General features: G+C 48.1%; 2 protein-coding genes across 4 annotated transcripts; both read right to left on the reverse strand.

Annotated features, from left to right (window-relative positions):
* Window positions 1-603: 603 nt before the first annotated feature.
* On the reverse strand, window positions 604-6,351 carry ARL9 (ARF like GTPase 9). 3 transcript variants are annotated; one of them, XM_021532651.2, is made up of 4 exons: window positions 6,208-6,351; window positions 5,649-5,817; window positions 2,839-3,014; window positions 604-1,773 (listed from the first exon to the last, which is right to left on the reverse strand). In XM_021532651.2, the coding sequence occupies exons 1-4, from the start codon at window positions 6,349-6,351 to the stop codon at window positions 1,594-1,596; spliced, it is 669 nt and encodes a 222-aa protein (XP_021388326.2). In that variant the 3' UTR covers window positions 604-1,593. The 3 variants fall into 3 exon arrangements, with proteins under 3 accessions (XP_021388326.2, XP_077639060.1, XP_077639061.1); XM_077782934.1 differs by lacking the exon at window positions 6,208-6,351 and adding an exon at window positions 4,463-4,537 and having other exon boundaries at window positions 2,839-3,091; window positions 5,649-5,730; XM_077782935.1 differs by lacking the exons at window positions 5,649-5,817; window positions 6,208-6,351 and adding an exon at window positions 4,463-4,531.
* Window positions 6,352-8,437: 2,086 nt separating this feature from the next.
* SRP72 (signal recognition particle 72) lies at window positions 8,438-22,138 on the reverse strand. The gene is made up of 19 exons (XM_021532598.3): window positions 21,984-22,138; window positions 20,846-20,966; window positions 19,080-19,203; window positions 18,131-18,274; window positions 17,242-17,353; window positions 16,164-16,195; window positions 15,478-15,602; window positions 15,326-15,383; window positions 15,015-15,146; window positions 14,489-14,617; window positions 13,917-13,989; window positions 13,307-13,371; window positions 12,288-12,383; window positions 11,730-11,833; window positions 11,047-11,124; window positions 10,288-10,425; window positions 9,975-10,012; window positions 9,502-9,661; window positions 8,438-8,691 (listed from the first exon to the last, which is right to left on the reverse strand). The coding sequence occupies exons 1-19, from the start codon at window positions 22,087-22,089 to the stop codon at window positions 8,517-8,519; spliced, it is 2,010 nt and encodes a 669-aa protein (XP_021388273.2). The 5' UTR covers window positions 22,090-22,138; the 3' UTR covers window positions 8,438-8,516.
* Between the last annotated feature and the right edge of the window lie 2,027 nt (window positions 22,139-24,165).

A 24,165-nucleotide genomic window follows, 5' to 3' on the forward strand; every position in this document is an offset into this window, starting at 1 on the left:
CCCGGCCGCCCCGGCCCCACGCACCGTGCGGGCCCCACGCACCGTGCAGGCCCCACGCACCGTGCAGGCCCCCGGCCGCCCCGGCCCCACGCACCGTGCAGGCCCCACGCACCGTGCAGGCCCCCGGCCGCCCCGGCCCCACGCACCGTGCGGGCCCCACGCACCGTGCAGGCCCCCGGCCGCCCCGGCCCCACGCACCGTGCAGGCCCCACGCACCGTGCAGGCCCCCGGCCGCCCCGGCCCCACGCACCGTGCGGGCCCCACGCACCGTGCGGGCCCCACGCACCGTGCGGGCCCCACGCACCGTGCAGGCCCCCGGCCGCCCCGGCCCCACGCACCGTGCAGGCCCCACGTACCGTGCAGGCCCCACGCACCGTGCAGGCCCCCGGCCGCCGCCATGGCCCGGCCGCCCCGGCCCGCCCAACGGCTCCGCCCGCCCGCCCGGCCGCGGCGGGCCCGGGCACGGCCGCTCGGCCCCGGCCTCTGCCCACGGGTGACAAGCACCCCTGTCATGCTGGCCGTCCCAGGGAGGCCTCGGGAGCCTCCCGCACCCCAACATCTTGCTCCCCAACCGGAAGAGAAGAGAGCAGTCCGGACCAGTGGTTAGGGTGGAATTTTCTGCTTTATGCATCTGTTACAAAGGACAAAACTATAGAAGCCTCGTACAATAGATGCAGGTGCAAAACAGGTCCTTTACAGGACAGCTCCTGGGTCATGTCCTTTGAGTATAATTAGGAGGACACTGGGAAAGTGACACTCCTCAGCAGCTTGTCACCTTCCTCACCTACTATGCTAACAGAAACCACTGTCAAGAAACAACAGGGTTTTCACAAGTAAGACTACTTGCTCGAGGACATCTTGGACTAAGCTTAAAATAAGCTGCTCAACCTGATGGACGAGTCTTCCACCTTTGCTGCCAATTTAAATTAAAAGCATCCAGTCACTACCTCTAATTACACCATTTTGGTCTTTTGCCTGTAGGCAAAGAAACAGTTAATATATTACTGCTTTCATTTTCTTGTCCTTACCCACTGAAGAAACAGTAACCAACCCAATTTCCAGAGATTACCAGTTTGCCACTCTCATAACAACTGGGTCCAACACAGCAGCAAAAACACTAGTTGCAGCACTTTAAATTTCTGACACTGTCAAGAAGGGAGGACTCATTTTTAACAGAACACCACTGTTGGAAGGGTTCTGTAAAATCTGTGAAGTAAACATATTTCACTTTAACCTGAGACATCAAGCCATGTTAAATTCACTAGATGCAACTTTCTTCCATGGAAGTCAGTGCTTGATTCCTACCTGACATGAAATTATCTAACCCATAAGCTATATTTTCCCTTAAATCTGCTGCCTGAGAGACAGACTATTTTTCTCCTACAAATATGCTAAAAATAGACCACTTCTCAAATGTATTTTCAAACCACTATAAATTAAGATTTCCTTACCAACTAGATACCACTTTAAGAGGAATTCCACACCCACCAGGAAAGCATATCTGCTCATTTCAGCTGCCACACAAGCAAACTGACCATATACTAACACCTGCTCTCCCTCAGCTGCAGACACCATGTTGTAAGAAAAGAGCTGTCACTGTGTTTCCAAAACCAGCTGCCCTATCAGCTCCTTGGCATCCTTCATGCTGGAGGAGATCTCAGAGCCATCTTCTGCCACATGGGTACCAATCAAGAACATCTTCCTCTGGTCCCCAATATCAGACAGAGCCAGAGCATCGTGAATATCAGTGATGCAATATGCACCTTCGAGGTCCTGTTACACAAAAATAAAACAAGCCTGTTAGTTGCAAGAGGTGGTGGCACCATTCCTACTTTGAGCCACTGCTTTTGTCCAGGGAGGGAAAGAGTCCCAAAGGCTCTGGGGCACCATTCTTATGTACGTTTTATGAGGTCACTTCCCATGTCCTAAAATGCCTTGGGGAAAAGAGTTAATTTCTAACCTAATTTCTTCCTGAAGAAATATGGGTACAGTTTTCTATTTCTACACTAATTCCACTGTTTCTGCTATCTAAGACCACCTGCACAAGGCAGACAAAAGCACAGATGGCCCAAGACCCCAGGTGCCCAGCAAAGAGTTACAAGAATAGGGCAAATATACAACAATCATGCCCTGCTTACCTTCTCAGATACCAGTGTTTCTGATCCATTTGAGTCTGATGAAACCCAAGCCTGAACTTGTGTTCAGGAGTAACATAAATGACTACCAGTAACGGGACTCAGTTACTAGAAATTTAGGAGGTAACAATGTAGAGCAAACTGAGCATACAACCTTGACAGAAAAGAATCTGTGATTAAAACCCTTGGGCCCTTCTGTCATCTGATTGTACCAGAGGCCCAATTCTTTTCCAGGTACAGCACCAATCACTGAGATTTCCACAAAGATCTTAGGGGGAAGCACTGCCTTGTGAGGAAAGCTGCTCTTTCTCTCAGATTTCAGAAGAGCAACCAACCAGACAGTCTGAAGGCAAACAACAGTGCTTCACTTTTTAGCTGCTAGGTGAAGTGGTACCTCTAGGCAGATACTCAGAACAGAAACCTAACTTCAGATCTAACTGTGGTCTCCCTTGAACCTCCCAAACCTTGCAACTGTACAGCAGTTTCCACCCACAGCTCTGATTGCATCTTCACCAAGCACAGGACCTGCATTTTGCAGATCCAAAACAACCTCAGATTCTTTTGTTTTGTGGTCAACAGGTGTGTCAGAAAGACTCCCAGCCTTATGCCCTCCTTAAAGGCATTAAGCCTCTCTTGAAAGGCTTTGTTGCTGTTTCCAAAGTTGCTGCCAGCCCAAGCTGTGGCAGCAGCAGGGAACTCTTACCTGCTTGTTGGCCAAAACTACCACAGGCAGGGTGGAGTTGTTCTGGATTAGTTGATGAAGCAGCTGTTTTGCCATAGGCAGTCTGGCATGATCAGCCGAGTCCACGACATAGACCAGCAGCAGCACTTTGGGCAAGTACATCTTCCAGTATGAACGCAGAGATTCACTGCCCCCGACTGGAAGAGAAGACAGCAGCACAGAATTCACCAAGTAATTCAAGCAGCACTGCTCCCAGAGGTGCAGACAGCAGGCCCTGGGCCAAAACCACGACATATTTGGATTACCAAAACATCAAAGTATTTTGGCTACTGTACACAAGACTGAAAACAGCTTTATTTTTCCCAGTCATGTCCCATGAAGTATGGGGGGGGGGGGGGGAAAGTCTTTCCTTTTTAAGCTCTTATCTTGAGAAGATTCTGGGTTCAGTTTCTTCACGGTTGCTTTCTGCCTTGTTGGTTCTTGCTCTCAAGTAAGTAAGGAGAGTAGAAAATGGTTCAGTGTCCATAAACACCAAACGTCCCCATATAGCCTGTCTCCAAATGCCCATCTCATTTTAAGACAAAGAAGGTGTATAATTTCCAAAGGAGAAATTTAGCTCTGCGGTGTGGAGGGCTCTCATTGTATTTGTATGACACTAAGAACTAGCTCAAAACTCCCACAGTTTTGTAAATAACCAGAGGTGCTTAACAAAGAGAGAAAAATCAAATCCCAGCAGACTCTTCAGGCAACCCTTTGGAGTAATCTTTGCACAGCATCCATTTCTCCATTTCTCATGGAGAAATGAGATACAGAGGATCACTGCTGGATACAGAGGAAAGCTGTTCACCTTCAAAACTAGGTCTTAAAACAATTTTCTGGGGAAAGTATTTCAGATTTGTTTTCAGGTCTCTAGGTCTTCTCCAGGCACACTGCAGGACAACTTGCTCAAAGAGTACTGAGGTGCTCAAAAGGCATGTGCAAGCCTCTCAAAAGTAGCAAGTTTTCAAAGCAATATATCTGGGGTTCCCTATCCACAGAAGCTCTTTTCAAAATTGTCTGACTATACAGCCATCTTTTATTGCCCTCTTTGACTGCTTTGTGTCAAAACAATTTTGCTTTCACTTAAGTCAAAAGGGTTCAGTAGTTTCAAGAATATGGAAAGGGAAGTAGCATTTCCCACTACAGCATACCTGCCTCTTCAAGTGGCCCAATGTACCTGCCAGTCTGCCACTGTGGAAAGGAGCCAAAGGGCTGTGACTGACATGTAATGTTTGAGACAGAAGCCCAATTATGTACTGTGATACTGCAGGGCTCAGCACTGCTCCCTTTGTTATGTGTATTCATGCATAGCATAACCCAGGGGTCAGCAACCTCACAGAGAACATTTTTTTCCCCCAAACTTGTAGGAACTCAGCAGAAGCCAGGAGCTGCTAGTACCTGCAGAGGACAAGATACCATCCAGTTATCTGTATGCTGGTACAAAGAAAAAGAAGAGTTTTCCACTGTCTAAGCCAGCAAAATAAAACCCCTGCTGTTTGCTGATCACCTCGTACCATGCAATCACAGCATAGGCTGCTAACCCCTGGACTAGGCAATGGTACAGACTGCATAAGTAACCAGATTAGAGAGCCATGCACGGATTTACCTGGCTGAAACTGGCCTGAGACATTGCATTTCCCATGGGTCAGATCGCAGCCATCACATCTCAGGCACTACCAACCTGGACCAGAGAGGGAAGGACGACTCAGAAACAACAGGTTCTGCTGTGGTGTGTGCAGTGCTGGGCCCAGACCATCCCCAGGGAGGAGAAGAGACGCTGTGGGTTTCTCTGGGCTCAGACAGGCAAAGCACATCCCAGTAGGAGACACCCTCTTACATACCAGACAAGGGCCACAGACTACAAGCATCTCTCTAAAGTTGATCTCCCCAAGCCACTGCAGAAACTCCTATGGCAGTAAGACTGGGAATGAAACTCTGTCTAAGTGGCCTCATCCCCACACCACAAAAACTTACCTGGGAACAGCACAACTCCTTTAGACCTGTTAAAGCTACAGAGGCATCTATGGGCTAACTGCCAACTGAGCCAGTTGAGCACTGGTACAGCATAGTGCAAGAAACAGCAGGAAGCAATGAACAGCTCCTGCCCCTACAGAAGGCAGGCATTGATGAGGCTGGATGTCAGCCTCTCTGCATCAGGAAGTGACCTGACCCCAGGGCCTCCACCTTTCCCATCAGCTAGCTGCACCTCAAACAGCTGTGATGCACCAAAGGCATCACAGGAGACACCCTCTGCAGGCACAAAGCTAATCAGAGCTAATGACGGTACAGAAATTTTAACAAAATGCTACAGACATTCAAAAGATTGTTTAAATACTATAAAACACCACTTATGAGGCTTTTGAACAGAAAGGGTACAAAGATTTTCTCTTGCCCCTCTCTTCTTTCACTTATTATTTTTTTCTCTGTAGCTCTTGCCCTTTGTCAGGCATGAGCACCAAGGAGAAGCAGTACAACAGCTACAGACCATAACACAGGGCTTATTGGGGAAACCTCTGCTGGTTTCACCCAATCAGGTTTATTACTCATCTCTCTCTGGGAGCAGAATTCCCAGAATGTCAGGGCTGAATGAAAACTGGTTTCTAACACCATTGTGTCTTCTCCTTCAAAGAGGCTGGGTAAGAAAGAAGAATCCCCAAGGAGAAAATAATCACAACTTCACATTATCAAAGCAGGCATGTGGGGACATTGAGCTTTAAAACTATGTGCCTGATCCCTTAGGTACAAGACAGGAACTCATTTAATATGTTCAATACTAAAACAGGTTCACTCACTCTCCAGAAACTCCATCTGGGACTCTTCGGTGTTTACGCAGATGGCATTGAAGCCCTCGGTGGGAGCCATGCTGCGCTTGACGTGGTTAGTTGCCAGGGAGTGCAGAATGCTAGTCTTCCCAGCCCCATCCAGGCCCAGCACCAGGATCTGCTTGCCGCGTCCTTTACCCTGCAAAGCGACGGGCAGCGCAATTAGCCGGGCAGCCGAGGCAAGAGCAAAGCTTAGCAGGGCTGGGGGAAAGAAGGAGGCTGAACAAGGGGCCTGGGGGGCACAGCAAAAGCCCCTTCGCGGTGAAGGGGCTCCCGCGGCACAAGCGCACGGCTGCAGCGACGGGGGATCCCCGGGACACCAGCCGGCCCCGGGCATGGCGGGGCAGCAAAGCGGGGAGAGCGGCCCTGGCCCGGCCACCGCCCCGCCGCGGCCCAGGGCACCGCCGGGCGAGGCGGCGGAGGCCCAGGCCGGGCCGGGCGTTGCTGCCACGCCGGGAGGCCCCGGGCGGCCCAGCGGGCGTACCCCGACCCCGCGGCCTCGCTCGCCGCCCCGACGCGGCCCCGGTACCTGCTCGGCGGCGGCAGCTGCACAGCGTGCGGGCAGCGAGACGTCGCTCCGCCAGCGGGCCCAGGCCCGGAGCGCCACGACCGTGCCGCCCGCCAGGGCCAGCGCCGCCCCGCAGAGCGCGGCCGCCCGCAGGCGGGGGTCCATCGCCGCTCCGGCCGCGGGCCGCGGGCAGCGCGCACCCGCACCGCGCACGGAGAGCGCCCCCCGCAGCCAGCCGGGCTCCCAGCGCCAGGCTGGAACACGCCAGTGGCAATGAAAGAGAGCGAGCCTTGCCGCAGGCGGCTTCTCGCTGGCAGCGGGAGCCACGGGCTCCGCGCACCCGCTGCTGCACCCCCCCGCTCCCGCCCCCGCGGGAGCCGTTCCCAGCCTGCCTCTGCCTGCGCGCCCAGCTTCGGCGCAGCGCTCAGGACGCTGTCCAGGTACCCGGGACAGAGCTCCAGCACTGTCACGAGTCAGCCTTTCCATCAGGCCAGGGCTTCTGCTAGGTTTCACCAGAGAAGATGCCTGAAGAACAGAGCTGCGTTCTCCTCCGGTATCTCCCCTCCAAACATGGGATTGCTGCAGGAGAGTGGTCGCTTTCCTGTAGTCATCAGCTGCTAAGTGGAGGCATAGCTCCCAGGGAAATAATTTAAAACAACACTTTTTGTTCAGCACTCAGTTGGCAGCAAGTGCCTGCCAGCCATTCATACAACTGGCTTCTTACTCTATGCTCTGTTCCTTTGTCTTTCAGACAACACACTTTCTTTCAGCCCCCTTCTCAGATATTCCCACTGTACAGGCAGGGTAAAAAAAATTGATTCTGCATAGTAGATTTTTACTGCCAGGAGACTCAGGAGTTGTTTTTCCCTTAAGCTGCAGTAACATGACCCCTAGTCCCTACCTTTTAAGGCCTTTGCTTTAAATTCTTTCAGAGACAGAAGCTTTTGCCTTTGGGCTGACATCTGACAACCCTCTCCAAGGTACCATTTCTACCCACTGACAGTCTGTGTCTGGAAAAATGTTTTGGCTACATTCAGATCAAACCAGAATTTTATCTGTCAGAATTGATAGTAGTTTAGCATGAATAAGTTTTCAGCAGAATGAGATACATAGTCATAATTCTGTATGATTTAGTATGCTGTTTGCTTAGCTTTACTTGCTCAGGATGAGTAGCTGGATTTGCTGAAGCTTCATGCTGCAAACCATGAACTTACACCTCCATAGCTGAAATTAGTTTTCCTAGTAATTTTCCTAGTAGCTGGCATATTACTGTGTTTTGTCTTTAGTACAGGAAAAATATTGATAACACACTGTTGTTTTCATTGTTGAAAAATGTGTTTATCCTAACTCCTGGGCTTCTTTTGCTTCCCATGCTCTACCAGCAAGTAGGTCATCAGAAGATAAGGACACAACAATCAGCAAAGCTGCAACTTCACAAGAACCATCAATAGCCTTCCTGCACAGACACAGAGAAACACCTCAGTAAGGTGTTAAAGATCCAGACCAAAATAACCATTGTGCCAAGAGGCATGTGCAAGCTGAATGCAGGATGGGCACTTATAGTCTCAAAGGTGTCAATTTCTTGAGGATTTCCTGTGTTCTGGGTCCCTCTCCAGAGCCACCAAAGCTTAAGCTGACCTGCTGCTGTACCACTCTTTATTTTCATAAACCCAGCACCTAAGACTTGTAGGAACATAGGATCAAGGCCAGAGGAGGAAGCGCACTTCAGACAACCACACACATTCTGCTCACCTTTGTTTTGCCAAGCCCTTTAGAATAAGGCAGGTGGCTTGCAGAAAATGAGACACTGAATCTGCTGCCATACACTTCACCATGCTTTCTCCCAACAGACCCGTTATCCCCCTTCTTATCCTGTATTATAAAGCCCAGATGTTGTTTTCTAAAATGCTTTGTGCCTTTGCTCTTTAGTGGTTAATGACTGACTGACATAAAAGACAGTGCCTGCATCATGCATAGATAAATCTGCTAAAGGCCTAAACTGACATATGGAAGAGGAGCATGAAACTGCATTTTAAGAAATTCTTGGTTATCTCATATCTCTTAAATGTCTGGCAACACAGAAACAGATTTCTTCTTAGGGGCTATGTTTGACTTTGATGGCAACAACCCAAGTCACAGTGGGGTAAAATGTGAGGAAGTGAACTTGGTGAGCAGACAGATCATGGCATCTATACCAGCCCATCTCCCCCCAGACCACTGACAGGCAGGACAGAGATCCAGATGCAAAGTCTTTCGCCAGCACGCGCTTTTGACCTTTATTCTGCAACCAGCATCACGTATTGAAGGAGGGAGGTTACACATCCTGCTTTTTACCACCCTCCTTTAGCCCCTTTCTTCTTTTTCTGCTGCTGTTTCTTCTTGGTGGCTGGGGCACCCGCGGGTTTTTGGTGCCTGGGAGGGATGACGTTACTTGTAGCCGATACAGCTGCCCCGCTGCCAGGCCGAGGGGAGGTAGGTGGGCTGCTGGCAGTTCTACTGGCATCCCTGCAGGAAGAGAAAGCACAAGAGAAAAAGGCACCGTGTGGGTTCAACAACCACCTGCAAGACGTGGTACTAATGCAGGGAGCTGACAGTGAAAAGCAGCAGCTGCCCCATTAGGTAGCAAGTATTAAGTATGAGAGGGCACTTATGCAAGGAGAGGCTTCAACATACAGAAGGAGCTGGCAGAGGATGGGAGCATGTCTCAAAGGGCAGCAATCACCTTCTAACTGATGTTCACTAGATGGTGTAAGTCACTGACAATGAAAGAAATGCTAACTTTTTAATAGACATGTGACAGCTCATGCAACACACAAGAAGCCTTTCAGGTCCCACTCCTAGGCAATGCAAACCCAGCATCCTTCCTCTCAGATGCTAGGCACCATCTTGCTGTCAGGCTTCATACATAATGGTAATTCTTGATTCCAGCTCAAATCATCAATGTCAGTTTAGAAGGAAGTACAGTGTTTTCTCAAATCATGGCTAATGGTTCTGCAGCTGCCAGAAGCCTTGAAAGCAAATTGCTCAAGAGAAAGCATGCAAAATTCATCTCATTGCCAAAGGAAAAGCACATTTAAAGACTATGAGAATTTAATTTGCACCTTGGCACCTTCAAGCATGCCTATCCTATCACACTGGTTTTCAGGAACCTATAGGGATCTCCAAGGAGAGCAGCTGGTAGCAGGTTCAAGCAGCAAAGTACAATGTCACCCGCAGCTGGTGTGGTGACAGAGCTGCAGCAGAGCAGCAGAAACACAGCCCTCCCAGCTGCCCAGGAGTGAATCCCCCATCAATCCTTGCAAAACAGGTACTTACAGTTCAGAGGAGCCAGTTGTGGTTGAACCCTGAGTCCCCTTGCCAACCTGATCCTTCTTCTTGCCCTTCTTCCGTCCACGGTAGTAGGACCGCTCTCGCATTGGAAGCCACCGCTCAGGGTCGGGAGTCACCTTGGGGTCGTAGTTCTTGGGCAGCTTTCCTGCAGAACATCCAGTGCCAAGAAACGAGATCAGGGTCAACACACTACAGGCATCACCAAAGGACATGCATGGGATGTCAGTAGCCAGGCAGTACAAAGAGACCAGCAACTACATCACTCTATCAGGATGTTACTCCCACTTCTGAGGAAAAGTGCCCCACCAAACAAGCTATCATGAAGATCCAGGTTCCCAGAGACACAGTCCTAGCAAAGGGCTCCAGCTCCTAGGGACCTGGAGGCTGGCTATTTGAAGAAAGGATCTGGAGAGCTCTCTGGAGCTGTGCTGTGTCAACAGCTAGGAAATACAACTTACCCTTCTTTTTTTTCTTCTTTTTCTTCACTTCCCCTTGTCTGAAAGGAAAACAAGACATTGTGACATAGCAGACACAAAGCAGACAAGTTAACTAAAAACTAGCTCTGGAAGAAGCTAAACCATTCCCATGTCTCTAAGAATTTGGTCTGCTGCTACATGAAGCTCCTTGCAGTCAAACAACTCCCTGTCCACCAGCCTGCCTTCTACAGCAATGCCTTCACCACACCAAGTGTGGTTCTTGAAGCACCCCAAAGAAGAATGCACCAAAGCTATAGTAATAAAATGAAATAAAAAATATAGCAGCCTGCTTTACCCTTGCTCCTTCTGCTGGTTGTCTCCAGTGAGCTTCCCAGCTTTCTTCCGAACATAGGTTGCTCCATGGGAGTTCTCCAGCGCATCAACATCTACTTTCAGTGACATGGTGTCTGAGGAAGGCAAGTGTTTGCTAAGACTGCAAGGGAAGAGTTCAGGGATGCAAACGAACGAGCATAAACACCCATGTTTTTCCAGACAGCAAGAGGCAACCTCAGCTTAAATAAATTCTGTCCGTTAACGACTCAGACACCAGACAGGCCTACAGAACTATTTCCATCTCTCTCACTAGCTTCTTACACATATTAGGATGAGCTGCTTAATCACCATCTGCCTCATTTTTCCCTCTTTAATACAGGGAACAGTTTCCTGTGAAAGCAGCTCAGGTGACAAAAGCAGTATGTGAACGAGATTTTGGGAAAGCAAGAGCTTCACCATATTGTATCAGTCCTGCATTATTACCACAGATTTAAGATTCCAACAGAAAAGATGCAGGTGCTCTTTTTCGTTTTTTGTTCCACCTTGTCTTACTAATTCTCAAAGACAAGGAGGCCAAAGATAAAAGGGTCCTGAGATATCACAGTAATGAAGCCAATTAGAACTAACGTAGCTCCAGACAACTTGACCTGGATATGTAGCTGTTCCAAAGAGGTTCCTTGCCTTTCTTTGCGTAAGAGTGAGTCTCAAGTTCCCTGCACAGCTGAAAATCCAAGGAAGCAATACCGTGGAAACACCTCTTTCACCACCATTAAAAGGATACACTTTAGCTTTTTCAGGGTCAACAAGGGAATAGGCAGAGATGAGCTGCGCCAGAGTATGCACATCTTTCGGGTTTTGCCTTTTTAGAGAAAAAAAAAAAAAAAAAACAAATCAGAAAAGGACCAAGTTACCAATGTTACTCATCTCAAAGACTGGTAACACCACACAGTAGTTGCTGCTGGAGCACAGTTGCTATCTATGGGGACAGGCATGTTAGGATGTGGTCTCCTCCAGAGCAGACCACTAAACATCACTGGTGTGGATTAAGGGAGGTGCAGGCAAGTTCACAGTACCATGAAGCAGGCAATAGAAGAGGAAAAACCCAGTAGCAAAGGCAAGTTAACACTCCCCCAATATAAGATCCCATTCAATGCACAATAGAAACTAAAACCTAGACCATGTTTGTGTAGCACTAGAAAAAAAATGCATTCTAGTCCCCAGAGCAATGTTCACTGCACACAAGAGGATTCTGGGATAAGTCTACCAGGTTTTCAAGTGAACATCAACTACAGATCAAATTATCTCCTCTTCTTACAAAATACAGTCTTGCATTGAAGCCCCCATGCAAAAGCAACTCTAAAGGACAGCTACTAGACAATCAAAATTGACAGACACTGCCTGCCACCAGACAGCTTGCAGAGGACTCTGGGTGGAGACCTGCTGCTCAGCAACCACCCAACTCACTTCCAGAGCTCCTCCAAGTCGCTGATTGCTTCCTTCTTCCTGCCATGCTTTAGTTTGAAGTTGGCAGCTTCCCTTATCAGTGACAAATGGACAGGAGATTTTGGCTGAAAGACACAGCAGCCATAATTAGTTCCTTATTATCACAGCATGGAACCCAGCTCTAGCTGGCTTTAATAAACCTGAGGCTTGGCCAAAGAGAACCGAGTTAACATCTGTCATGCAGAAAGTAGACCACCTTTGCACTGTGGGAAGTGAGGCAGAACTGCATGTGACAAGGCAGCTTGCTGCTCCACCATATTTTCCAATCAGGGAGAAGTCCTGATTGCTACATTTAGGCATCCATTGATGCCACCCTCCTAATCTGACAGGAGTTGCTGCTCCCTATTTGTAACACATCTAAAATATTACTGATAAATGCTCACAAAACAGGGGCTCACATATCTCCAAATCCCCAACTGGATAACTGTTGTGGCTACGCATCAACATGAAAAGCTGAATTGGACTGGCTAGAAAATCCAGGACAGATTCCTGCACACTAGCTCCTCTGGTCTGACTTGCCTGGTGTTGCTGATACCACTGGATAGCCTGTGTGAAGACTTCAATTGCACTGTCAATATCCTCTTCATGACTGTACATTGTCACCAACGCAGACACCTGCAAACATTCAAGAGCAGTAAACAGTAGATCTTCATGCAAATTGTCTACAGCCAGAGTCTCAGCAGTTAAACAATGGGATTTCCCAAAAACAGTCAGTGTGAGCTTTCTGCTCTGTCCCTAAAGAACAGCTGTGCTAACAGGCAGGATACCCAGGCCACATCTTCCTACCCAAGTCACTCCCAAAGGAACATCCCCAACATCTTTCTCCTATGGTACAAGCTTAAGATTGCATACCAGTTTCATTAGAAAACCTTTTTCATTCCCCATTCTCTACCCCAAGAGCTATGAAAAAAGAAATCAGCACTAAAGAGCTTATAAGGATACCATCCATTTGCTGACATCCCAGTCACAAGTAGAGGTGACTCAGGGTAAGGAGCTGTTATTGTTAACTTGCAATTATTGTCAGTCACACTTACAATTGGAACAGATCCAACTATCAGCCCCTGTTCAAGATGCTCCTGCTGAACATGAGAGCATTTACAACGCCATCAAGCTTTTCTGAATAGCAGGTGTGGATAAGCATGCAGATCAAGGTGATGCTGCAGGGATGGAAAACAGCACTTTCCCCCTAAGGCCTGCTGTCCTAAAGCTGCTGTTAAAACGTCCCAACAGTACCTACCAGCAACCAGCAGCTGCTCCAGTCATGTTATGCAAGTAAATCCAGGCAACATGCAGGACTGAGAGATTACCAGGTAGTGGGAACATAGGCAGAGAGCATCTCTCTGACAGGCAGAGTACTTCTGCCTGTAACTACATTCAGGCTACCTGAAGCAAGTTATAATACCACCTTTGTCCAAGACAAGGAATCCTGCAGACACTCAAGTCAAGCGGCAGCCATGGGGGAGGCAAAAAGGAGCAAGCAGTGCAAAGCTCTCCTACAAGGGAAAAACCTTACACAGTCCAGACGGAGTTTTGCTTACCATACCAGGCTTGTGCTGCAGTTCTTCTATGCTCCTCAGGATCATACAGGCTTTGGTGACACTGCCTAGGAGACAAGGAAGAACACACTCTGAATGGCATCACAACACCTGATCCCACCAGTGAACTTAGAGCCAAACAGTGGGGATAGAACAATTCCCCTTCTCACAACCTCTCCTCCATTGCAGGAGTTAAGGACAGGCCTCCACACAATGGACCCTTCTGCTCTTGTCACATCCTGCAAGGGTTCAGGAGCAAGCTTTGGCTACCAGGGAGTTTTCTTCAGGCTCAAGTCTGTGCTGCCTGACTGCATACCGTAATGGTACCATTATGGAGCCTCACACTGCTCCCAAAATTATCCTGCCCCAGAAGAGATTCAGCATTTCACAGAGACTGCAGGCATTTCTGCCAGCAATCTGTGGAGCCTGTGTATCCAGACATTAGTTATCAGCAACATCCTGCTAAATATATGTACTACCTGATTGAAAGTATCTGCTCTGCACCCCTGTCACAACAGTGACTGCAGCAAAGATTGCCCTGAAGTCTGGTTTTCTTACCCCTTGTACCCTTGTCATGTGCAGACACTTCCCAACAAAGGAGGACACTAGATACCTTGAGCAATTTTTAGCTGGGCCATCGTCAGCTTGATCTCAGCTGCATTGGCAGGGTGCTGGTCTGCAAAGTCCTGAGAGTCAGAAGAAACAACAATTCAACTTGTGTGTGGACACCAGGCTGATGCTTTGGTAAATCATATGTCATGCTCAGTCACAGCAAGCTAGCAAGAGCCAAAGACAGCTTTCCAGCACAGGCAGGTTTCAGCATACAGCAGAGAAGGACCACCAGGTGTGCCCTTTCAGATTTCTGTCCCAGGCCACTCATTCCCTCCAAAGAAGGGTATCGCAAACTGCTTGTAAGCAGAGTAGCAAAGCCTACTGCTTATTACCCTAGAAGTCTACTACAGTTTTGTAAGCATAAAAATCATAGGTGTAAGGGAAATATTTCCATTTAAAAGCAGAATTGTTCAATTGAGTGTGAAGGCTTTCCAGCAGCATTAAACCAAACCAAAATAAGGAGTCAGATACCTCTGGAAATTTAAACCAAACAAAACAAACTAAGGGAAAACAGCACAGGAGAACACAACACACAGGTTTAAATGGTGCGTGGCCAACTTTCTCTTAACCTACCTGCAGAAGCCCTACGGCCTTTGCATGCTGCTTCTCACGACACAGCTGGGCTGCCTGGATAAGCACAGGGAGCAGATGCTCGGGGCTCTGGGACTGCAGGCTTGCTGACAGCTTGCGGCACTGATCTGCCTGGAGTGGAAAGAGAGAACACACTTTTCTCAACGTCTGTGAGCACCTTACACAGGGCTAAGAAACCAACAGTATCTAAGAAGAGGTACTAGTAGTGACTCCCCTGAAATGAGTACAAAGAACCAAGAAGTCCTCTTAGTGGCCCTTCAGACACATATAAGAACCCCCACATCCTTTTTGTCTTCTAGTTATCTCCACACCATCCTCCCTACAGCAATACCCAAGTCACTAAACAGACAGTTGTGCTTTTAGGGATGATTTTATTTTTCTGCTTACTTATGTGCCTAAATCAAGTCACCCTAGCTTCTGAAACAGAACAGCTGCATCTCCATTTTTGCCCAGTCAAACTCCCATGGATTTAATCCATAGCTACTTATTGCAGATCAGTTTCCCCTACCTGGTTAGTGTACATTGCAAGCAAAGCTTTGTTGAATTCAATCGCCTGGAGCTGCTTCTTGGAGAGTTTATGCTCAACACCTTCTGCATTGGTCAGTTTCACCTTTTTCTTTGAATCAAAGACATTTTGGTCCTGCAGAAATCACACACCATGAGAAGATTTCACTACATTCCTTGAAGAAGAAAAGGTCCCTGGGTCTGCAATTTAACTACTGTTTAAGAAAACATCTTTACTGATTATCTCCCTTCTCTCCACAGAAGCAGAGAAGCGAGCTGACTAACCACAGTATAAGTGGCAATGTAATTCTATACCTTGTTAATTGTGATGATATTATTTGCAATGACAGCAAGGAGTCCTACATCTGTTGGCCTGCAGATAAGAAAAGCAGAAAGCGTACTGTTACTGAACAGCAGTCTCTCACAGATGGAAGGCTGAGGATTTGTTTTAAAAAAAAATCCCTTACTTCAACTTGATTATTTGATTGTAGAGCTGTAGAGCATCCTCTGTACGTCCCTGCAGCTGCATGATATAAGCCATCTGACCGTGAATAATAGCCAGTTCAGCCTCAATGTCTTCTTCTGTCACATCCTGAAGGAAAATCAAAGCAAAAAGTAAAAAGCTGCTATCTCACCTCTATTCCAGCTTCCATATTCTGCTGGCAAACATCTGTGAGCATTCCTGGGCAGTATTAGCAGCAAAGTGCCCCAGCTACCACAGGTTAAGGTTGCAGCCACAGCACAAACACAAGCATATCTGAGTTAAACTAGAAGAAAGCTGACCCACTCCAGCTAGAAACTGAAGATTACCTTAACTTGTACGTTCAATCTGCCACTCTGCAACAATTGGCTACAAATTCCGTTTGTTGCCACCCACTCAGCACGTTCATAGGTCACAGGGGATAGGTCACAGGGAGGTTTCACACAACCTGAACCCTTCTACTTGCACCAGGACAAGCAACTATGCAAGGAGCACAGCAGCAAACAGCCTGTGGTGCCAGCTGCCCTCCTGCAACAGCCATGATGGCAGCCCCAGTCTCACAAGCTGGCACCAGCAGAGCAGCCCTGGCTCTGGCTCTCTGCACTTTGTCACTGTACCCTCGCTTCCCCTGCAGCAAAGCAAACACTCTCCAAAACAACACCAGGAACTTACAGAGTCTTCTGACAGCGACTGGCGGCACAGCTCTACAAAGAAAAACAAATTGAAAAACACAATCCAGAAGGCTTTTAGGGGAAAAAAAAGCCAGGCAAGAAGCATGAGGGAACATAGAACCTTTTCATATATCCCTGAAATTTCTGCTGCACTACAAGGGCACAGCAGACTACCAGTCTAATGATGGATGGGACTAAGCATGAGAGAGCAGACTAGGTGATGCAGAAGAACTATCAAAGGCACAGAAGATACTGTCCCTCCCAGACACTCATTTTCTCTTCTGAGCAAACTTCCTTAGACCTAGCTTCTGATTCTTCCCATAGGGATCAGTTGCAACTGCTCACCAGTCTTGTGAGTTAAGCGCTGCAAGCCTGCAATATTCAGCTGGCAACACTCTTTATGGCACAGCAATTATGTTAGTTTACAGTACCCACACTGGTCGCTTCTTTACTTTCTCATACTTCACCAGAATATCACTTGTTTGCTCTCCAAAGGACTACTATCAAAGGACATAGGCTCAAATTACACACGCTTATCAGTTGTATAGGACACTTGTTATTCTTCATCAAAACTGGGACAGAACTGACCTATTTATCTGTAAGAGCAATTAGATCAGACAGAACTAGTCCTTCCTAGTTCTCTCCCCAGATCTTTTTTAAACACACAAAATCCCCCTTTCACCCCATAGAAAAAAATCATCTTTGCTAAAAAGCTCCTTTACTGGCTTATACCAATTAATTCCATGAAGTATTTTGAACTTTTATAGCATGTATTCAAGTACATATTCATACTAACAAAATCTCATCTCATGCTTATGAGATTACACTCACATCTATTTCCTGCTTCAAAAAAATGCACAAACTTATTGAATACAAAACAGGGGGCTGTAGGAGAGCCAGGACATGCTGCAAAAGAGTTGCAGAGGAATACTTGTCCAAAAACACCAGCTTCACAACAAATTCTGCTGCTGGTCAGTTTTTAAATTCTCAAAACCTCTTTTCCTCTGATTTCTGTCTACAGAGAGCAAATAACTACTTCTACCACACAAAGCTTCCCTCTCACCTCACCAAGCTTTTACCTTCTGCTTTTTGCAGTTTTTTCATTGCTTCATTCAGCTTTCCTTGCCCAATCAATGCACATGCACTGTTATAACACAGCTCGTAGGTAGCCTCTCGAAGGCCTAAATCCTCCTAGCATGAAAAATAAATATAACATTACATTAGCATAAACACCGACAGATTTAACAGGCAACAGACACAAACCAGAGTCTTCTTGTACATTCAAACTAATCCTTGAAAAATAAATTTAAAGAGCAAATTTAACGGCACACGTATCTGCAAGTAAGTTGCAGCACAAAGGATCTTCCCTCACACTGCACAAAGTCAGAGGCCACTGACAAGGCAGCAAGGAAACTCCAGCCTGAGCCTGGGGACTACGTAGGCTGGTGCAAGAGGGCAACTAAGAACTACTGGTCTAGAGAATTAGAAAGCGGATCCACAGCACTGAACAGAAAGCTGAAAATGCTGTGTGCACCTCTAAAGACAAGGATTTCTAAGCAAATGTGAACATTATAATCTTCACTGTTCATTAACAAAAATATTCCCAAGCATGGCTGGGTGATCAGAGCAACTAGGCTTTAACCCTGGGCAAGAGGGTAATGAGAGAGAAAAGTGCTAGTCACCACAGTGTTCTGCTAATGCAGTTCAGAAAGATCTACTTCCTGCTCTGCTGTAACATCTAAAGTACAAGCTCTCTAGAGATCGAAGGTGAAGTATAATTCATAAATAACAACAGCATTTATTCCTCCATGCATGGAAAACTACTAAGTGATCTTCAACATGCTCAGGAATGTTTATGAGACAGGAACACATTTCTGTTCTGTTCAGTATCCACAATTCCAATACAATTTGCATTCCTTTATTCCTTGACTCTCACTCTTACACCCAAAGACATACATACTCACTTACTGGCACCACCTTCTCCCACGTGCTTTGTGCTGCCACAACAGCAGAGAGGTTGGTTTTTCTCTCCTCTTCATACTCATCCTGGGAGTTGCGGATGAGATCTCTGTACGCAGCCAGACAATCGTCATAACGCTCCAGTCTGTACAACTGAGAAAGGGATTAGCCCTCAGAACAGTATTTTTCTGTGCACGCTGGTAACTACAGCCTCCTTCCTCCCTCCCCATGGACTGGGGGCACCAGAACATCATATGTTTTAAGCTGAACATTACTAACATTTGCATCTATCTTTAAGGGAAAGCTATGTAGACTACACTTGCAAGGACTCAAGCAATGACACCAGATACCTGCACAAAAATGACACAGCTCCTACTCCTAAAACAGCTTCTTTAAAAGCAGCAGTTTACTCAGTTTTGTCCCCAAAACAGCCTTCTTCCAAATTAGATCGCCTCTCTAAGAAAGAAATTAAATGAATGGTCTTTCATGCAGCTGAGAGAAGATAGCCAATTCTTCACAAAACCATTCTGATCAACCAGGAAAAAAAGAAGAGGAAAAATTATAACTTCTTTTCCGCATTACTTTTAATGCCTGAGACGTCAGGTCCCACAAACCATTCCTGAACAGGTATCTAATGCAAACAGATGGCTGAACCACAAACAAATCCCATCAGATTCCTTCCTTCCTCAATCAGATGGCTAGTATCAAGCCAGACCCAGGAATGGAACAGAAGTCACAAATGTAGTGCTTTGGTTCTGTGGGAAGGACTTGATGAGACACTGCCTCCAGAAATAGGCAACTGAAGCTTCACAGAAGTTTGAGCAGCTGGAACTGTACCTGTCCTTACCTTCAAGCCAGAGAAGGAAATTCTATCCCCATACTTGCCCTCCCTTTAGAGGAGGGACAAGGAGGCATCCAGCATATGAAACTCCCACCAGGATGAAAAGCTTGTAATTACCACTTGTCCATAAAGCTCCTTTAGTTTGTCTGTCTGCTGGCTGGCACTCTGAATGGTCTTGAGAGCACTTTCGATACGATTCAGCCTGTATTCACAGTAGGCCTTCTCAAAGGCAATAACATCACTGCAAGGATAAGACAAAGGCTGACAGCAAGCACTGGAGTTTCCATTCAACAGCATGTACTCACATATAACCCCAAAAAAAAAGGTTCCCTTTTAATGGCATTTGCACGCACACTGTATTCCAAATCCTCTCTCCTCCAGGCCGCCTACTAATTATGCTAATCAAATGCTTAAAAGGTAAAACAATAGCAAACTTCATTCCGTGGCATTTTCTAAAGGAGAAAGCATTACATTGCAATGAAACATTGTTACAGCAAACTTTAAAGATAATAGACTCGCAGAGAGAGAAGAAGGTATAAAACACAGTCCTGCTTACAGGCTGATACCAAGACAAAGGTAATGTTAACCGATTTTGAAATATGATTGGAGCAGAACTGCAACAAAAGGATTTGCTTTTGCCAACATAAATTGGCTTCAAAGCAAGCTCACACCAGCAGGGAAGCATTCTCAAAGAAGCAGAGCCTTGAATGCTATGTTCCACCTACCACCCTGAGTTACCACTTAAACCAAAAAAAAAATTAATCAGAAATTCCTTTAGTTCATACCTGGGGCCACTTATTATCAGCTTTACTTTGCCTATTTAAAATGATCTCGATTAAACTGAGTATTAAGGGAGTTTAAAAATTAATGGCATTTAGAATTAAACCAAAGCAGCAGGATAGGAAAACTTCAAGACAGACCAAAAACCACCACTTTCCTTGTTCTGCAGGACATGGACACACAGTAGAGTGAGCTGAAAGAAGTTATGGGAAGAACTCTGAAACCAGTTGAACACCAAAAAAAAAAAAAAAAAAAAACAAACAAAGAAACAAACAAAAAAAACCCACACACACACCTTCTCCTCACCATATAATAAAATAATAAGCTAAAAAACTCAAATTAAACTCCTTTTGTCCCAGGAAAGGAGGAATTAGTGAACAGGGTAATCATGTGTTATTCAGATGCAAACAAAAACAAAGGTATGTTTCATCACACTGATAACTTCAACACACCTTTCTGGGAATTTCCTTAACAACAGCATCTAAAACACAAAAATTTTGCTGCCAGCCAGTTCTTGGGCAGTACTTTTCATCCTTGTCATTGCACAAAGAGCATCCTTATGAGGAACAAAATTAGAATCTTAAGAACACAAATGAGAAGCTTGACTTGCTCTCAAACACTATTTGTCTCCAGCATGCTGGTTTTGAGAGGATGCACAAAGGGCTTGCACCACCCCAAAAGCTGAGGCAGTTCCTTCAGGCTGGCAAAGCAAAGGACCCCAAGGAGCCATATGATGAGACAGCCAAGCAAAGCCAACAGCTCACTGCCACTTCCCTCCCAGAGAGATCTGTCCCCTTCCCTTGTACCAGCCACAATACCCAGCCACATCTATGAACAGAATCAGCACATGAAGGTGGCTAAAACCTCAGTTAGGGACAATCCCTTCAACAGCAACAGCAAGATGTTGGACTGTCTCAAACTCGACAAGACCCTGTCTCATCCCCTCCCATAAATAAATGTGTCACTGAGAAGACCAACCCCAATGTCTCTGAGCATATCATGGTCTTTATTTTGCTGCCTTATTTTTTCCACTGAAGCTGCAGCAGCTTCTCAGGGACTCAGTAGTTTCACATTTTTGTAGAGCACAGCAGCACACAACTCACCTGGTTAACACTTTAGTGTGGGTATTGATTACACCAAGGGCTTCCTTGAAGTTCCCATTCTGGATAAGACACACTACTTTACACTGAAGCGCTGTCACGTCATCTTTGTTGATCTGCAGTACTGGAGAAGAAACCATTTTCAACTCAATGAACCAACTCAATGATCCAATACAAACCCAGGCTTTGTAAGAGACTCATATTATTAGAGCTGCAAAATCCCATCTTAGAGAGTGGGCACATCAATTTAAAGCATCCTGGCATGGTTTGCTTTTGGCCCAGATCATGAAACAAACCCCAGCAGGATAAAATAATCCAGTATAAATCCTGAACTTACCAGGAGTATGCACTGTGCTAATATGTCTGGAGGAGAGCTGCACCAAAGGACCTGGGCAAACATTTCCTTGGCATGTCACTTCCAGGCAAAGAACACAGTGCCAATGCCCCAGTGCCACGTAAAGGATACTCAGGAAGGAAAACAGCTGGTACAGAATAACAGTCTGGCTCTTGTCAGGGAGTCACTGTACACTCTAAAACTTTCTGCCAGTGGATGACAGTGAGTGAGAACTAGAAGAGAGGCATGTGTTTTGCTATTTGATTTTTTTTCAGGGATGCCAGCTTTTCCAGGACAGGAGATGAATCCCTACTGCCTACCAGCAGCACAGACAGAATTTATAACCACAACGTGCCTTATGCTGCAATCCCGTTTTGGATGCCTAGCCACCGAAACAATACATCTCAACAGGAACTCTCCCTTTCTAGGAAGTTGTTGCTCTTGCTCCCAAGTCAGTTAGTCCATTTGCACAACACCACTCCTCCAGTTCCCGGGGGAAAAGCCCTCCTTCCTCCCATGATCAAAACGGAAGGAAAACCCACGAGTAACTCCGAAGGTTTAACGCACAGCGAGGGATGCTTAATGCAACACAAGGACCCGATGGTCACGGTACAGCAGCGGAGCCCGAGCCCCAGCTGCCTCTCTTCCCTCTGCCCCAACACAGTAAGATCCCCGCAGCCCTGCTCCCGGCACGACGCCTACGGGCGGCCCCCACCCGCCACACCGCAGCGACCCTCCACAAGGCCAACGCGCCCGGGCAGAGACCGCAGACCCGCGGGGGGGGGCCGGCACTGTCGCCGCACTCACTCTTATTGACGGACTTGAGCGCGCGGGCGAAGTCGCCGTTCTGGCCGCAGCGGTTCACCTCGCTCCACAGCCCCGCCGCCGCCGCCGCCCCCGCGGCCGCCGCCATCTTGGCACCGGGACCAGACACACGTCGCGGGGGCGGCGCTGCGCCGGAAGCGGAAGTGCCGAGCGGGGCCCCGCCCCCGAGCGGCGTTCGTGCCGTTCCGGCAGCCCCGCCCTGCCCGGCACCGCCCCGGCGCTGTGCGTGTGCCCGGGCCGCGCAGCTTCGTCCTGCTGGGAATGAGCTGTGCCCGGGCACCGCAGCTTCCCGCCACTGGGAATGCCGTGTGCCCGGGCCGCGCAGCTTCGCCCTGCTGGGAATGAGCTGTGCCCGGGCCGCGCAGCTTCGCCCTGCTGGGAATGAGCTGTGCCCGGGCACCGCAGCTTCCCGCTGCTGGGAATGCCGTGTGCCCGGGCCGCACAGCTTCCGGCCGCTGGGAATGAGCTGTGCCCGGGCCGCACAGCTTCCCGCTGCTGGGAATGAGCTGTGCCCGGGCCCCGCAGCTTCCCGCCGCTGGGAATGAGCTGTGCCCGGGCCGCACAGCTTCCCGCTGCTGGGAATGAGCTGTGCCCGGGCCCCGCAGCTTCCCGCCGCTGGGAATGAGCTGTGCCCGGGCCGCGCAGCTTCGCCCTGCTGGGAATGAGCTGTGCCTGGGCCCCGCAGCTTCCCGCCGCTGGGAATGAGCTGTGCCCGGGCCGCACAGCTTCCCGCCGCTGGGAATGAGCTGTGCCCGGGCCGCACAGCTTCCCGCCGCTGGGAATGAGCTGTGCCCGGGCCCCGCAGCTTCCGGCCGCTGGGAATGAGCTGTGCCCGGGCCGCACAGCTTCCCGCTGCTGGGAATGAGCTGTGCCCGGGCCGCACAGCTTCCCGCCGCTGGGAATGAGCTGTACCGGGCCCCGCAGCTTCCCGCTGCTGGGAATGCCGTGTGCCCGGGCCGGCGCGGGTTCTGCACTGCGGAAGGGGAGCAGCACTGCAGAAAGGGAGCTGGGGGTCCTGGGCCATGGCATTGAATGTCAGTCATTGTGCCCTGGCAGCCAGGAGAGTCAACCCTGCCCTGGGGACATCAGGCACAGCTGGGCAAGGGAGGGATTGTCCTGCTCTGCTCTGCACTGGGGCGGCCTCACCTCCAGTGCTGGGGGCAGCTCTGGGTGACACAATATAAGACACTGAGCTGTCAGAGTGCCCAAAGAACGGTGACGGGCCTTGAGGGGAAGCCATATGAAGAGCGCTGGAGGCTATTTGGTTTGTTCAGCCCTGAGGAGAGAGGGAGACGTTGTGGTCTTGAACAGGCTCAGCAGAGGAAGAGGAGGGGCAAGTACCGACCTCTTCACTCTGGGTGACAAGTGACAGGACTCAAGGAAACTGAATGGAGCTCAGTCAGGGAAGGTCTAGGCTACGTATCAGGAAAAGGTTCTTCTTCCAGAGGATGCTGAGGCACTGAAACAGGCTCCCCAGGGAAGTGTCATGGCATCAAGCCTGACAGAGCTCAAGAACCTTTTGGACAATGCTCTCAGGCCCTGGGTGTGACTCTGGAGATCATCCTGCACAGAGACTGGAGCTGGACTCAGTCATCCTGATAGGTCTCCTTCAGCCCAACATATTCAATGATTCTACTGATTTAATTTCCTTTCATGAAAAAGCCCTGCAGATGTAGACCTTATTGCCAAATAACTCCACTCACAATGCTCTGACCAAAGTGAATGCGTGTGTGGAGAGGGAAGGGGTGATTGATCATTCCAAAAGGATTTTTCACCAAGTCCTATTACTTTCTTCTGCTAAAAGACTGGCATCAGTCATCAGTTTTCAAATTTCAGAAATGTCATGATTACAAATATCTGTGTGGTTTTTTTTAAATAAAAAATGCAGTTATAGATATATCAGAGGGTTAAGGTGACCATCACTTTGAATAACACCACCAACATATCAGGATTTGGCTTTCAAACAGAAACTGAAGGAAACACTGCAATGTGAGATATGATCAACAAAGTTGGCTCAGTGCAACTTGGACACTGGACCCTCTCTTTATAAAGCAGTCCCAGGTAAAAAACACAAATACTCACTCTGAAGGACTAGTGAGCAGTCTGGTGTCATCTCTTCCCCTGGAGTAACAACCACATTAAATAAAGGAAAAAGAACAATTAA

This window comes from Lonchura striata, chromosome 4, assembly GCF_046129695.1.
Source record: "Lonchura striata isolate bLonStr1 chromosome 4, bLonStr1.mat, whole genome shotgun sequence".
Taxonomy (NCBI): Eukaryota; Metazoa; Chordata; class Aves; order Passeriformes; family Estrildidae; genus Lonchura; species Lonchura striata.